General features: G+C 34.5%; 2 protein-coding genes across 10 annotated transcripts in view; one reads left to right on the top strand and one right to left on the bottom strand.

The window, feature by feature from the left end:
* LOC104587004 (rab GTPase-activating protein 22-like) overlaps positions 1–4264 on the top strand; it is a 93261-nt gene extending 88997 nt beyond the window's left edge. For 4 of the 9 annotated variants that reach the window (XM_088894766.1, XM_088894768.1, XM_088894763.1 and 1 more), the window contains 4 exons: positions 292–375; positions 905–1000; positions 1085–1349; positions 3990–4264. In XM_088894766.1, coding sequence (XP_088750892.1) covers positions 292–375; positions 905–958 — 138 coding nt within the window. In that variant the 3' untranslated portion in view covers positions 959–1000; positions 1085–1349; positions 3990–4264. The remainder of the gene's footprint in view (positions 1–291; positions 376–904; positions 1001–1084; positions 1350–3989) is intronic. The other 5 variants (XM_019195956.2, XM_010244419.3, XM_088894764.1 and 2 more) reach the window with 4 other exon arrangements.
* A 139-nt stretch (positions 4265–4403) lies between these two features.
* LOC104587005 (putative peroxidase 61) lies at positions 4404–10930 on the bottom strand. The gene is made up of 4 exons (XM_010244422.3): positions 10633–10930; positions 8806–8985; positions 6389–6548; positions 4404–5309 (listed from the first exon to the last, which is right to left on the bottom strand). The coding sequence occupies exons 1-4, from the start codon at positions 10897–10899 to the stop codon at positions 4867–4869; spliced, it is 1050 nt and encodes a 349-aa protein (XP_010242724.1). The 5' UTR covers positions 10900–10930; the 3' UTR covers positions 4404–4866.
* Positions 10931–16483: the final 5553 nt, after the last annotated feature.

Here is a 16483-nt window from a genome sequence, read left to right as displayed (position 1 = left end):
TGATTAGCTTAGGAGCCATGATACCCAGATACAGCAAGGACATAGCTTGATATGTTATTGGATTTTGAAATTCATAGTATTGAAGTATTTGACACAATATGGCATCCCTATACAGGTATCCGAAGATCATAGTTATGTTATTTTTGTAACTTATCTTTTAGCATCCCTTTCTATCTGGGTGCTACAAAATGCCAATTTTAGATATATATTTATTTCTTGCACATAAGTTACAGTTGTGTGCCATAACTTGGCGAATGTATATGTTTTTACTCCTGTTCAAACATCTTGCAGATTTTCAATGATAAGATGTTGAAGATTAATGTTAAGAGATGCATACGTACAGCCATCAAACTTCGAAAGAAATACTTGTACAAGGTTAGGTATTTGGTTATATAATTTTTTGGTTTTGCATATCATGTCCACTTAGTTGTTCACCTTATACTGCAAATTAGGTTTGATGTGATCTTACCTTTTCTATTTATTCTTTTGTCTGTTCACTTGTCTTTACTTGAAATAAAGCATTGTGTTGTTCACCACAAGTTATGATAGTGTCACATATCTCGACTGCAAGTTTATTAAAGAGCCATATATATATATATATATATATAAAGCCATTACCCAGTGTTGGTCCCAGCTATCTGGGCTCTGGGATCTTGGGAGGGATGGACTGGATATGTTCCTAACCTTTGGCATTTTACTTTGCACAAAGTGGCCATTCTCAGATTTGAACCTGTGTTCTCACCTGAGATTTTACCATTACACCAAGTCTTCAAGGTATATGACCAAAAAAATTGCACCAAGGGAGTTATATTAGCTGTCCTAATTGTCATCTTATTTTGGACGGTCAATATATACATGAGAATGTTTGAAAAAGTATTATTTAACAATTTGGTTCATCTACAAGGTCTGCAAAAATTGTTGGCTATGGATGACTGAAGATAATCCATCAGTTAGATGAGCACTGGGAATTGGGACCATTAACTAATTATTGCATTGAGATGTGAGGCACTATTGTCTTTTGTGAATAACCCCCATGCTATATATCAGAGAAAGCATTCTAAAACTCCTCTCCTTTCTGATACAGCTGATGAAGGTAAAGAGCCTAGCCAGTTCAGAACAATGACAGTTCATTTTCTGCTCCAATGATAGCTTTGTAATTGGATTAGAAGTTTTACACTTCTCCATGGTGGTGAAATTCTGGGCTGATACCCAATAATTGAAGTTTTTGAAGTCATGTTCAAAATATCCCTGTCATTTATATTGGAGGATGTAAAAGAAAAGGGGGCTATGCAACACAAAGACATCTCCAGTTATTTGATCCACCAATTCTTTTTCAGCCCTAGTTTGAGGTGAACCATTATCTTTCTTTCCTTTTATTCTTGTTAGTGTGATAATATAACTATATAGAAGGAAATTGTAAGGATCACCATTTAAATGTCATACTGATTGGTTTAGATTGGATTAGATTGACACAGATGGTTAATGTTTGATTGACTTAAAAAACAAGAGTACAAAGATAAAGATCCACTACCCAAGAGCTGGGAGCAAATGTGTTCAATTTTTTTTTAAGCCCATATCATTTCAAGGAATATGAAATGATAGACCATAGAAAGAATTACAATTAGAAAAATCTGTCAAAAAACAGGATGCTGGCAAGCTAGGGGCCAAACCAGACTCCCATAGAGAAGATTCACAAATTTGGAAGTGATGAGGGTGAAACGCTTGCAAATGTGAAATAGTTTCAGAGGGTAATTGGGGGGTTATTATATTTATGCATGACCCATCTAGATATTGCTTATGCAGTTGGAGTCCTTAGCCAATGTATGCATGCCCCCATTGCCCCCAAAACCTCACATTTTGTAGGCTGCTAAAAGAGTTCTTAGATACTTGAAAAAAAATCCTGGAAGGGGTCTTCTATTTTCCAAGCAATGACCACTTGAGGGTAGAAGTCTACACAGTTGCTGACTGGGCAGGATCAGTTGATGATAGGGAAGTCTACTAGTGGTTACTGCACCTTTGTGGGGAATAATCTTGTTGCCTGGAGAAGTAAGAATCAGGGAGTTGTTAATAGATCAAGTGCTGAAGCGAAGTATAAAGCCATGGCTCATGGAGTAGCTGAAGTGATGTGGATGAAAATTTTGCTAGGTGAACTTGGGTTTGCAGTAAACAGTACCTATGTCCTTGCATTATGACAATAAAACAGCTATCAAGATAGCAGCTAATTCAGCTAAACATAGTGAAGTTGATTAAGGACTTTATCTAGGAAAACCTTGAGAAAGGAGAGGTGATGTTTTCACGAAGGGGCTGAGTACTTTGTGGCATGGTGAAATAACTAAGAAGTTGTTTGTGATTGATTGACATCTATTATCCAACTTGAGGGGGAGTGTCATTATATAGAGTTTTGTGCCCCAGGGATAGAAAAGTCATTTAAATTTATTTTATGTAATGCTGATGCAACCCTAGTATAAATAATGAAAGGGACACCGCCAGCCCCAATCTTTTGAACTCCTAGTTTTTGGTTCTTCCCCTTCTCTTTTTTAATGGTGATGTCCTATTGTCAGAAAACTTTCTGTCTTCCTATCCATATTTAATGAAAGAGCAAAACAGGCATTTCAATATTTCTATCCACATTTAATAGTGATGTTCTATTGTCAGAAAATTTGAAGGTACTTAAAGTAATTTTTAAAATATTGAGGGTGCAGTTGATCAATTTCACAAACCCAGGGGTACTTTAAGTATTTAACCCATTGCATACAGCCATGTACAACCAACAGATTCTTTTCTATTAGGCATGATTCACAATATTGGCAAGAGTTAGTGAAATATCATTTAAATCTTCCTATTTGTTAGGTGCAAAAAGAAGTTTTCAAAAATTCTCAGATATATTGTTGATATCTCAGTGGAATTTCAAATTTCATTGGTAGACTATATATTTAAGGTTTAAAATTTTAGAATATCATTAAAATGCTTTTAATATTTCATTAAAATTATCGTATTTTTTTAAAATATTTTCCTAAAAGAATAAATGAGGATTCGATGATTAGATGATTTTCTGACTATTCTAATATGATTCACTTGCTAAGTCAAAATAATTCAAAAGAGAAAAAAAAAGAGGAACACAACTACAAAAAAGATATTTTCTATCTAATAAAAATGTATAATAACGGAAAAGGTCAAAGTCAAAATGGCAAGTAATCAGCATATTTAAAGGAGAGAAGATGATTAAAAGACAAAAAGGAAAACAAAGAGAAAGATACATTTCCGAGTCATTCTTTCATTTAATTTTTATAGTTGTTTGCTATATTTTTTTAGCCTTAAATATGCAATTCCTAGCAATTTTTTGAAAGCTTACCAATTCATTCCATGTTTTTAGAAAATTTTCCTTATTTTTAGGTTTTCTAAATATCTTAGAAAAATATCCCCAAAATTTTCTTATATCTTTCTCTAGATGGAAAACGCCCATTGGTATTGAAATTACAACAGAATCTTTCAAGGAAAGGGAAGAAGCCTCTTAGAAGTTAAGGATTGCAATTTGACTAGGGTAATACATTGGCTGAGAACGACTACTTTGTTCCAACCTTTCTCCTTTAATGACTTCTGGAGAGATTGGTTAGCAGTGGCTAGAAGTTCTTTCTGCAAGGAGATTTTATTGCAGATTGGGTTTGTCCTCCTGAAGGATTCATTAAACTGAATTTTGATGGAAACCAAGGTAACCCTGGCCCTTCAGGTATAGGAGGGGTCTTGAGAGATAAGGAATTTTGATGTTAAACTGCAAGGAGAGATAGTTTGGTGCTTCAGGACCTTAAGAGAGTGTTTTGGCTAACAAGGAATAAGACTGTAAGGAGTCCAATGGGTACAAAGGTTGGCAAATTTTCTGGCTTCTTATGTAAACACAAAATTCCCAGTTCTATTCTTTTTATTTTTTTTTTCTTTTCTTTTGTTTTTTTCTAAATTAAGGCCATATCTTACACTGTTTTGTTGTTTTGAAGCCAGTGAAGGGTCTCAACAAGTGGAGATGCTTCCTCCTGGCTGCAACCAGGTATTATCATGGGAGCTGCAACAGCCCCACGGATGCCCCCTCAGTGATCAGATGGAAAATAGCTCACCACCAATAAATATTTATTTTTCTTTGTTGTATCTTGAAAGGGAACAATGGTCAGTTTTGATTGATTATCCTTTGTATATGTCTATATAAATACCAAACTTTGAATGAAAATTGTTGGAAATTCCAACTAGAGTGTTCCACTTGGAAATTTTTCTAACCAGTCCCTCATTTTTCACAATGGATTGAGATTCAGTGAAGCTGCTTCAGCCTTAAGAGAATTGCTGCATTGGATTCAAATCCTCTGAAAACAAAGACCCAGATTAGTGAGTTCAACCCCATTAGGGAAGCCTAGACTGAATTTGCCAATCAAAATTGGACATTTCACCCATATTTTAATTTTGATGATTTCCTGGTGTCTCTTATAATGTGGAGTTTGAGGTTCTCTTGAAACATGAGTAATGTTTGGCCTAGGCTGTGCACGTGCTATGAAATCCAAGCATACATTGCACGAGTTGTGTCTCTGAGACCAGGTATTCAGCTGGTACTTTGGCTAATGGATGTGACCCAGATATCTGAGAATAAAATCCACCTGGAGTAGATCAAATGTTTTGTATGATCTGACAGAATTTTTGGCATTAGGAGGCCTGCATGGGTATAGATGATTCCTCACATCATTAATCTGTTTACCATCTCTTTTATCTTGTTGGTTTGAGAACATATTTCAAATGACTTTATTTGTGAACAATTAAACAGGTTACATGTGCTTATTTTTCCTCCTTGAGATAACCATAACCATCCTATTAATACATCATCTCTTCCTTTCACTTTCCATTGGGATTGTCCTTGTTGGTAAACCGGCAATTCCGGCGTATCTCCCCCTGAGTTCCGGTCAAGACTCCAAGGCTTCCCATCCGGCTCATCGACAGGGCAAATGATTTTCTAAAATCTTCAAAGCCGGCAGCAAATTCCTCGGTGATCTGAGAGGTGTCATTGCCAAAGAGTAGTTGCTGATCAACTCCAAGGATGGATTCATTTCTCAACACTCGGGAGTAGTAGGAGTTGCTGAAAGTGTACTTTGAGCCTGACTGTGGGTTCAGAAACACAAGTGGGTCATGTTGGCCTTTCCTGGTCTTGGGCGGGCATTGCTTCCTCAGTTGGTCTAACAAGGATTGCTTCATGCTTGGGTCCGGTTTGCCGGTGTTGTTGAAATTGTAAAGCCGGTCGAGTATGTAGCGGCAATGAGTTCTGCCCATTGTATGTGCACCTGTTCCATGCCAAGAATGTTTATTTACATAATTTTAGTCATGACCATGGTCCATGGAAGAAGCCTTTTTATTGAGTAAACATTTCCAGAGTTCCCTGAGGCAATTCTACTCAACCAAGTGGCAATGGTAGCTAGTGTTAAGAGCATGGTTTTGAAAACCGGACTGGACCGGATAGTCAGACTGGTTGACCCAGGAACTGTCCAGGTGGCCAGTTCCATTTCATCCTAAAACCGCTCTTGGGCCAAAAATTGTTGACTTGGTCAGTAATTCACTGACCTGGGCGGTTGAACCGTTGACCTGGACAATGATTTTTTACCTTTGAAAGAGGCTGAACCGTTGAAAGAGGCTGAAGCAGACAGCCTTTGAAATGACTGACAGCTGATTTGGCTCCCTGGATTTTTCACCAAACATAGTTTATAGCCTGTGCATGTGGCACCCACTTCAGAAAGTGACTCTGCACTTCGGTCCTCCCAAATGGGTACAAGATTCTTTTCAGATATCTGTTCAAATTTAAGGTCCCTTTGGTTGGCAGTTGGACTTGTAATCAAATGAGATGGAATGAATTCTCATTCCCAAGAGAGGGGGAGGTGAGGGAATGACCATTCCATCAGAAACAGAAATAAGATTCCAATTCTGCCCAACCAAACGGTTGGACCATTTCAATTCTAATTATAGGCCCCTATTACTGTGAACCAAATGAACCTTTATTATCAATTTTCACTAAAAATATAATTAGTAAAAAATATGGTTAGGGAAAATTTTCTCTTTTTTTCTTTCTTTAATAAAGTTTTAGAATTCTTCAATTTCAAACATGTATTTATTCAATCCCTGTTTCCTAAAAAATAAAAAATCAAAATAAATACAATGTTGAGAAAATAGGTTGATGGTTTTGAATGTTTTGAGGGTCAAGTTGGATGGTTAAACCACATGAACTGCTGAACCGGACCCAAAGCAGTCTTGAGTCTTGTCCAATTTTCAGCTTTCCAGACACTATTTGCTTTTCTCCATGTCCACAATTTTCAAATTAATACTTGTATTATGGTAAAATAAGATAGAGGGGTTTCACAGTTATCTTTACCTAAGAGAGTTGTCAGGTCCAATACATCTAAACCTTTGGATTGGAAGTATGCTAGTGCTGATTCCCATGAGATAGACGGTGATGGAAGGTCAACAGATGCAGCACTTGACGTGAAGCCGTCCCTTCTTCCGGTCAGAACAGGGTAAGATGGTGCTCCTGCCTGTTTTTAACAGTATTAAGCTTTTGAAAATGAGATTAGCGTAAATAACACTGTCAATTTTATTCAATACTCAGAAAGAACTAAATCATCATTCCTTAAACAAGCAACAAGCTTGAATAAGAGATCATATAGGAATATTCTTTGGATGCCCATAGGCCATAGATATATTGGAAAAATTAAAAGAAAAAGAAACACATTGATAAAACTAATTTGAGTCTCAAATGATTATATTAAGGCACATCTATGTGGATTTTGCCCTGGGTTTTGTGCAGGTCAAAAGTTAAATTTAAATATGATATATTAATACTTGTACACATGCATAAGCACTTGTTCTTAAACTAGTATATATAATATATACAAAAAAAAATATTTTTTAATAGTTTATGTAAAATATAAACTAGGGTTTTTTTGTCAGAACGGGCCATCTGTTCACCTGTTCGACCTGGGAACTGAACCCCTGACCGGTTCGTTATCCGTTCTAACAAAAAAAATAAAAAAAAATTACAAAGATTAAAAAAATAAAAACGGCTAAAATTATTGGATGAATCAAATGGTTTGACCGCCTGGGTCGGCGGTTTGCTGACCAAATCAATAATTTTTGACGAAATAACAGTTCTGGGGTAAAACGGAGCCGATCACCTGACCTGTTCCTGGTTTTTCTGGTCTGACTGGTCCGATCCAGTTTTGAAAACCATGATATAAACCACGAATATATGAAAAGAAACATTGGAAATGGTACAAGTACTAAACTATGACTTAAATTTAAAAAAAAAATACCAATTTTAATGATCAATTAATTTTTTCTGGTTGATATTAATAAGACAAAGTAGACAAAATGACTTAGAAAGTTAACTTAAAACAAAAGTCAGCATTCCGACAAATTTTGGTATCATAAATTAGTGGAAGAATTTCTCTTTTACTTGGATGATTTGTTTGAGTCATGGCAAATTAGCAAAAATGGTTATGGATTTGTAATAGTTAAAATGGATGTGTAATAGTTAAATTAGTGGAAGAATTTCTATTTTACTTGGGATGATTTGTTTGAGTCATGGCAAATTAGCAAAAATGGTTAAACATGGTTTATAATGATTGAATGATGGTTTGAAGCTGTCAAACATTAGCTTGTCTTCAAGTGGGTGGAAGGTTTTAAGAAGCTTCCCCCACAAAAAAAAAAAAAAATTGAGGATATTTTTTCTACCATAAAAATATTAATAGTCAATTAATCATAAGCTCTTCTGTGGCACATGCACCCTTGGTTTTTTATATTTTTGTGCTTACCCACCTACTGTTTCTTGAGTTTCTTCTTGGTCTTTTGTACTTATGCCCCTTAAATGTATCTTTAGAATCCATGAATTCATACGGAAATCAAAAGTGCATGCAAATCAATTGATAATAAATAGAAAAGAGAAATCAAAACATAATTATATAATATTAAAGATAATAAATAAAGAAAATACCTAATTAAAGAGATACTCCAAATCAATTGATTATATAAAAGAGAAAAAAAAAAGTAAAGTAGAAAATATAACATAGAAAAAAGAAAAGCAAACAGCAAGCAAAAATCCGAATGGTGAATTAGGACATGAAGTGGAAGGGGGATTCTTTTCCTCTGTGTGTATGTCAGAGAGAGAGAGAACCAAAAAGGCTCTGGGGCCTCTCTACCCCAAATTAAACCAAAGAAATGACTGAAAAATAAAATAAAGGGAAAAAAAGGAAAAGAAAAACTACTTAAAACTGGTCATTGTTGAACTCGGCAGCAGTTCATGCAATTTTCTCGATTGAGTCACCCCGGTTCAAACACAATTTGATTCAGCATCCAAAGTTAGCTTAGGTTAGTAATTAAATTTAAACCCATCCAACCCAATCATGCAGTCCAGTCTGGTTCAAAGCAAGGTTTTTAAAACCGACGTGGAGAACGAATTGGTCAGGGGTTTGGTTCTCGGGTCGAATGGTTCGAGCGTTCGAACTAAATGGTTGGCTGTTCTAACAAAAAAAAATAAAAAATGATCAAAACCATTCGAACAATTAATCGCCCAGATCAACGGTTTACTGACCAAAATCAATGGTTTTTGAAGAAAATCCGGTTTTAGAAAACCAAAACCGATCACCTAATCGATTTTCAGTTTTTCCAATCCAACCGTCCGGTCCAATCTGGTTTTGAAAACAATGGTTCAAAGCATTGCATGAAATCACGACTGATCGATCAAAAGCAGTGACCAAAATATAATAATACGGAGGAAACGGGCAGAAGATTTACGAGATTAACGGCATCTCTGGTGGCAAGGTTGAGGATATCAGCACAAGAGACGACTCCAGGGCATCTTGCTTCTACCACCTCCTTTATATTATCAATCAACACAAATGCCCCAAGCCCCACATTTTGTGCTGCTGTCTTCTCAGAATTGGGTCCATCCAGCAGTATCGATGCATCGCAGCCCTACATAAGGCATCAATCAAGACAATATAAGCATTATCACATATCCGATCTACCATCTCATCTCAAATTAACCACTTGACACTGCCCATAATGCAGTTGTCATTCATGGGAGATGTTTTCAATGTACAGTTGTAGCCTCTTCTGGGTAGATGTAGGTGGCATCTTTGTGGGTAGCAGATCTGAGATCTATCTTATGAGTATGTGTGAATATTGTCTTTGTGGTAATAGATTCAACCTCTAATATAATGGGTCTCTCACAACTAAACTATTTAAGATTTACAACAAAAATAAGAACAATTTTCCCAATGAAATTTTTTGTTTGACAGATATATCCATATAATTTAAATCAGTTTGCAAGTAGAGAAAAGTGGTTATATGAGCAATAGGGGTGCTCACAGTATGGTTAATTGAACGTGGGCTAATTTTTGAAATCGAACTGGGGTTATTAGTTTTTAGAAAACTGAAAATCGAAACTGAATCGAAGCCGATCAGTTAACCAGTTGACCGGTTTGGTTCATCGGTTTTTTGGTTTTTTATTATTTATAATATTTATTATAGAAAAATATATAAATATATAATAAAATACTATAAATATATATAATATTATATTTTAAATAATAAATAATATATTATATATTTATATATAATACATATTTATTAATATACAATGTATAGAAAATATAAAATATATAAATATACATAAAATATATATAAATATATGTATACCGGTCAGTTCGGTTAACCACTGGTTTTCTATTTTGGTTAACCAAAACCGAACCGGTACCTTAAATATTGAACTGAAACCAAACCGATCAATTTGATTAATCAAATTTTTAGTTCGATTTCGGTAGGTTTTTTCGATCGGCTTAGTTTTTTGTCTTTTTTTTTTTCTCACCCCTAATGGGCAAACATAATTTACTACTATAATATTATCCTAGATGTAGGTCTCGCTCATAGGCTGACATGGCTATATTGCCATTGGTACAGTATCGTTTGGTTCCCAACGAGGAAGGACAGATATTTATACTACTACTAGCAACCAAGGAGGAAGGACCCATTGGATTTCGACCTTATATTCACATTTTTTCAAGGTATGCATGCAACTTGAGTTTGGTTGGGTTAAGCATTTCTCAAATTTTGAATGGCCCAATAAACTCGATCGATGAGTTTGAAATTCTTCAATTCAGTCACCCCGAGTTGCATCCATAATTTCCCTCAACTGATGCTGTAATAGGGTTTTTGAACTGAAATTTCTTCCACAACAAAGGGCGAAGAGATATGATGATCATTTGGAGTTCTTTATGGCCTTCAAACAACATTTTCTCCCTTTAATCGATTTTGTTTTACCCTTAATCTGATTCTTGACCAAAAATCATTGAATCAGTTAACTATTCGTTGATCCGGTCGATCGATCCATCAACCCGTTCAATAATTTTTGGCTGTTTTTATTTTTAATTATTTTTAAATTTTTTGTTAGAACAGACCATCCGTTAAAACCGGAAGATCGAACCGTCAACCCAGAAACTAGTGGCCAAAACGGTTCCATTTTCGGATCGTTTTTTAAAACTATGGATATAACACAATAAAAACAGCTTCTAAAAAAATGAAAAAAAAAAAATCCGGAATACAGATATTTGTAGCACGTACCGTTACAAAGCAATCGGAATAGAGCAATCTAAGGAGTTTCGGTGTGATGGACCGATCCTTGGTCCAGTATGACTTCACCTGGTACTTGATATATACCTCGACATCGTCGCACAGGTGGTTTTTCTTGTAAAACTGACGCACCAGCCGCGTCACCGGCAGCGTCACCGCCGGCTCCGGTATCATGGCATACACGTGTGGTAGACACGTGCATGCCAAGAGAAGCACAAGAAGCACAAAACCTTCTCCTCTCATCCTTGAACCAAACATTTACCACAATGGGCTGGGCTGCATCTAAAAACCCAAATGCTAAGCAGGAAAGAGCTCTCGGCCTCTCACTCTTTATATAGGCCATTGCCATTGGTGGACTTGTGGTGCCATGAGGCATATCCTACCAATGCCAACTTGGCAATTCTGGGAATAATATTTATTTATTTATTTATTTTATAATTTTAATTTAATTAATCATCCTTGCATTGCGGCACGTGCGAAGGGTAAGGGGAATCACGTGCGCCGAGGCCTTCAACATTCCAAGGCGTTTCTAGCAAGGGTTGTGGCATGTGACCCGCCTGGATGGATGGTAAAGTAAAATGCTTGCTGCGGTGAGGGTAGTTTGGTCATTGTGACAATAGTTGAGATTTGATTTAGATATTTGTGTCATCGTATGTGGCCTGGTCTCACAATTCTACACCAATCTCCGAACCAAATATCCGTTTTACCCTTGTAATTGTCAAACAATAACGAGATTAACCTTGTACTTTTTAAAAAAATTTTCTCCGGTACGCGTAAACGTCACCGTGCCGTTGTCACTTGTCGGCTTCGAGAGAAAAGAGGTGTACGTAAAAACAAATCTAGGGTTGCAGCATGGTTGGTTTCGTTATATGATACTACACGCATACACAAGAATCTATGTTTTTCAATGTGAATTCTCAATCTTGAGGGGTTCTAATTACCGATCTGGGCCGTTGATCAAAGCGACCCCACAATGCTGTAGATCCACTGGTGTCCATTGCATGCGTCCTATCTTAGCTTAATAAGCTACAATCTATCTGATTTGGCTTTCATTACAAGCAAGAGGGGTTAATGACCCACTTGTGTTCCAAATGGGAGAGGCTACAACTGTAAAGGATATTGGTATTTTAGGGTTTAAGCAGAGTATAATTGTGATCCTTCCTTCCTGTAATGTAATGTTCTGCTAAGCATCATATAGACATACTGTACTGTACACGTAAACTTATGGGAGGCAAACGATGTTGACGGGGGACTGACAAATGGACGGCAGGCGGCACGAAAATCGATCATAAGGCTGTGTTTGATTGCAATGCAAATAAATTTGCACTAGTACATGGCATTCCATGGTATTATGATCTCATTTATGTCTTGATAAATGATTTATTTGGGTAAATGTACTTATTTAGTCAAGTGTTTCTTGGGAAATATTTATATGAATAAGATCACTTACCTCTTATTCCCTAGGTAAAGATGTACAATGACTGATTTATGTAAAAAAAATAACATTATTGAAGGGATAATATTGTCCCATCACATATTAGTAATTTCTTTTTATGCGTATGGTAAGTAATTTACCCAAATTTAAAGAGAGTATTGCTTCCCTAATAAATGAACTACCCAGAAATCATTCTTTCCATGAGACCCACTAATTACCAAAAAAACAAAGGTGGAGTTTATTTCTTTTTCCATGAGAAACTTACCTGCGAGCCCTATATGTATGTTAAATTATATAATACAAACAAAAATTGAGCAGTACATTGAGAACACACCTAGATCCGAATTCCATGTGTGACTGTTGGATGCTCATGCTTTCAGAGTTTTTGCTTTTAAGATTAGAGTAGTTGGATTTGGAACACACCTAGATCCGAATTCCATCTGGTTTTATAACTTCTCAATTGAAATTCTGGTATCTAAACCAACTTCACTCGTAATTAATTAATTATTCATTTGATTTCATTATATCCAACCCGTTGGTAGCCCTACTTGGTTGACAACTTGAACGAAGAAATTGCTTATAACTCGAACTCAGGTGGTGACTCAAAAGGTCAGACACCCTAAAAGAGTTTAAGATCGAATTGCAATATTCTGTTTTGGGAGGGTTGAAGTTCTGATTGAGCTACTTTCAGCCTTTGCTTTCCACTGAACTGCCTTGGAGAAGACATCAAAGAAGCTTTATAGAAAAGTCTTTTTTTTTTTTTTTTGCTGTAAAATAGCTTATTTTGGGTTTTATGGCATTTTGATCAAACATTGCTTATAGGTTGTCTGGATGGTGCCCGCTTTGTAAAGCCATCAAAGTCCTCTCAAATGGGCACTGAGTCATTTTGGAAAAACCACTAAAAAAAGCTTTTCAATATGCTGTTCGAATTGGGGCTCGCCGCTCACCTTGCAAAGTCAAAAGCTGTTATAGGAATGCCCTCCCAAACAGGTACTAGTGACTTTTGGTTTTAAGAGATGGGGTCACCCTAAGAATTCCACAATTAATTTCTGATTAAAATTAAAAAACAAAAATCAGAGAGTCAAATTTGATCATGTGTACAGCCATAAAATCCTCTCTCAATGGATTTTTCAGAGCATCTGAACCAAATATCAGGGCAAAAAATACACCTCCCTCTCTGAAGCAACGTATAGGCAAAAAGAAAGTTTTATCCCCTGTGGGCATGTTTGGACTTTGGAGCATTAGAAGTAGAAAGGATCACGGGTCTTGTCCTTCACGGTTGTAGGATGTTTTCACTCTTGTCCTTCTTGATTTAAGGGTTCTATAGCAGATAAGGATGCAACCCTAGCATTTGGCCATTTGCTTGTTAAAATTTACAATTTTAAGGGTTAATTGTATTTGGAAGAAATCAAAAAGTCTATAACCATAAGTCGGGGAAGGGTGCTAAGAAAAAGTGGACCCAATTCCATTTGTCTGTTACTAATATACTATACAAAGTGTGTATTTGTCTTTATTCCCATAAAATCCATAAAAATTAAATTTCTTAATTTGCACTATATCATACATATAAGTTATTTTTTTTATCTTATAGACATGCATAGCATGTAATTTTACACTAGTATTGTATAAATTAAATTTCTTATATCTTCGATTCTTTACCTTTTACTTGCACTTAGGGGTGGCCACGAGCTGAGCTCTTCATGAACTATTTGAGTTCGGTTCGGCTCGGTTTCAACCAAATTTCGAGTTGAACTCGAATAGCTACATCATCATCATCATCATCATCATCATCATCATAATAATAATAATAATAATAATAATAATAATAATAATAATAATAATAATAATAATAGTAATAATAATAATAATAACTAATTATTATTATATAATATTTTTATTTTTATATATAATAATAACTAATTATTATAATTCTTAATTTTTTAAATATCAAATAAAAATAAAATATTTTTATATATAATTTTTTTATTTTTATAAAACATTTTTCTCAATTCGAGCCTGAGCTGAGCCGGGCTCGAGCTTTTGACTCAAGTCGAGCCTGAGCCGAGCCGGGCTCGAGCTTTTGACTCAAGTCGAGCTTGAGCTCGGCTCGGCTCGAATAGCTAGCTATTCGGCTCAGCTTGGCTCGGCTCGAATCCATCCCTACTTGCACTTGTGTAGAATTTGTGTGCTTTTACTAGTTTTATAAAAATAAATTGTATTAGATGAAAAAAAAAACCTAATATTTTCCAAGTAAGCAAAATGATAGCATACTTCCCAAAAAACGCTATTTGTACTAATGGATTGAGTTAAGGCCCCATTCCTTTACACTGTACAAGTGAAGGGGAAAGTTGGTGAATGGACTGCATTTTTTCTCTGAAAAATGTAGGATTCATGGAAAATGCATTTTCTCTTTGATAAAATTTTGGCCCATTTATCCTAAGTTTTCTCCTTCTCCCAAGTAGATAAATCACTCTCCCATGGAGAGGGGAAAACTGCCCAAACTGTTGTATAACTAAAATGCTCCTTCCAACACACAAAACGCAAGAACAAACATCAAACATGGTGACAGGAAAATATATTCCTAGCAAAAGAACACATTTAAATGCATTTGCCAAGAAAAGTGTTAACAGGATAAAACTTCCACTAGTAAATGTGTTCTCAGCAAAAGAACAAGGTCCACATCTTTGAATAATATATAAAACTAGAGAATGACCCCGTACTAAGTACGGGGCAAGTATTTTTTGATAATTTTTATTTTGTTTAAATAAAAAATGTAAATTGTATTATTATTTCTTTATTTTTTAAAGATTATCTGTATTATAATATTTAATTAATTAATTATTATTGTTATTATTAAGTATTTAATTAATGATTTTATTATCATAATAATTATTATAATTAAAATTTTTACTATAAAAATTTAAAGATTAACCAAAATGTAATATTTACATAATTATTTAATTAAATATTAATATTATTTTTAATTAGTAGTGGTGATGATTATTTTCTTACACTTTTCTTAATAGTCAGTATTTAATTACTAAGTATTGTTGTTATAATAGATTTTATAATTACACTAAATTTTGGTAATTTACATAACTTTAATGCACAATCAGTATTTGAAGTTTACTAAGTTATCAAAAATTAAATTAAAAAACCTAATATGGGTCTTATATCTATGTAAGTGGTAATCTATTCTAACCTATTTTATTTGAGACCCACTATTAATTTATGTTTTTTTAATTTGATTAAAGATATTAAATGAGATCTTATTGGTAAACAATAACCCACTTTATTTGGTATTTACTATTTATCTAATAAATCTATTTTGAGTTATTTATTTTTAAAAGTTAAATTAGGTTGCTTCCTAAAAGTTAAATCAAAATTATAATTAATTAATAAAATATTTTCTTTTTGAAAAAAAAAATCATTTAAAAATAAACGTGGGTTTGTGATAGACTTTTAATGGGTCCCACCACTTGTATTTAATAGACTATGGATAAACATGTGTTAAGCTAATAAATAACTATTATTGAAAATGTTTAGGAGTGAAACTACTCACTTTTTGAATCATATTTCTTGAATTAATAAGATGTCTTGTGTCTGAATGGTGATAGTAGGTTGTGGGCTTTAACAACAACTTCTCAAAAAATGCCATGTATCTATCTTTTCTAGAAAAATGAGAAGGCCACATGTCTGAATGGTGGGGGGCTATAGCCTAGTAGTGGATTGTGGGCTTTAGCAAGAATTTCATAGAAATTGCCATATGTCTAACTTTCCAAAAAATGAGAAAGCCACGTATTGAATGATGGGGGGCTATAGCCTGAAAACCTTCCTTTAATATAAATATATATATATATATATATATATTAGATATCCTTGGTTGAGTATAGGTGTAATTACCATTTATCAAAAGATCAGTCAATTCATTTTCTTTTCAAAATTCCAAATAACCCTCAAAACCAGCAAAATAAGCTGCACAATAACAAACAATAGCATTTTGATCTTCCTCTTTAAACTCTATTGGCTTTGTAGCAGAAGTAAATACAATATGATGATCGGTTGTATAGAACATCAAATTCGTGTGCTTTGTAATCCAATATTGTTTTTTTTTTTTGTATTTGGTCCATTTTATTCTATTGACATTAGGGGTGGAATCGAGCCGAGCCAAGCCGAATAGTATGAGGCTAGAGCTCGACTTTGAGAAAAAATATCTTATAAAAATAAAAAATTATATATAAAAATATTTTTATTTGATATTTAAAAAATAAGAAATATAATAATTAATAATTATAATATTTTTATTATATATATATTATTTTCTATAAATTTTATTATATATAAATATATATATATATATTTGAGCCAGCTCACAAGCCTAACGAGCCGAGCTCTAATAGGCTTGAG

Source organism: Nelumbo nucifera, chromosome 1 (assembly GCF_055504915.1).
Source record: "Nelumbo nucifera cultivar China Antique chromosome 1, China Antique-T2T, whole genome shotgun sequence".
NCBI classification, from domain to species: domain Eukaryota; kingdom Viridiplantae; phylum Streptophyta; class Magnoliopsida; order Proteales; family Nelumbonaceae; genus Nelumbo; species Nelumbo nucifera.
This window is presented reverse-complemented; position numbering and strand designations above follow the sequence as displayed.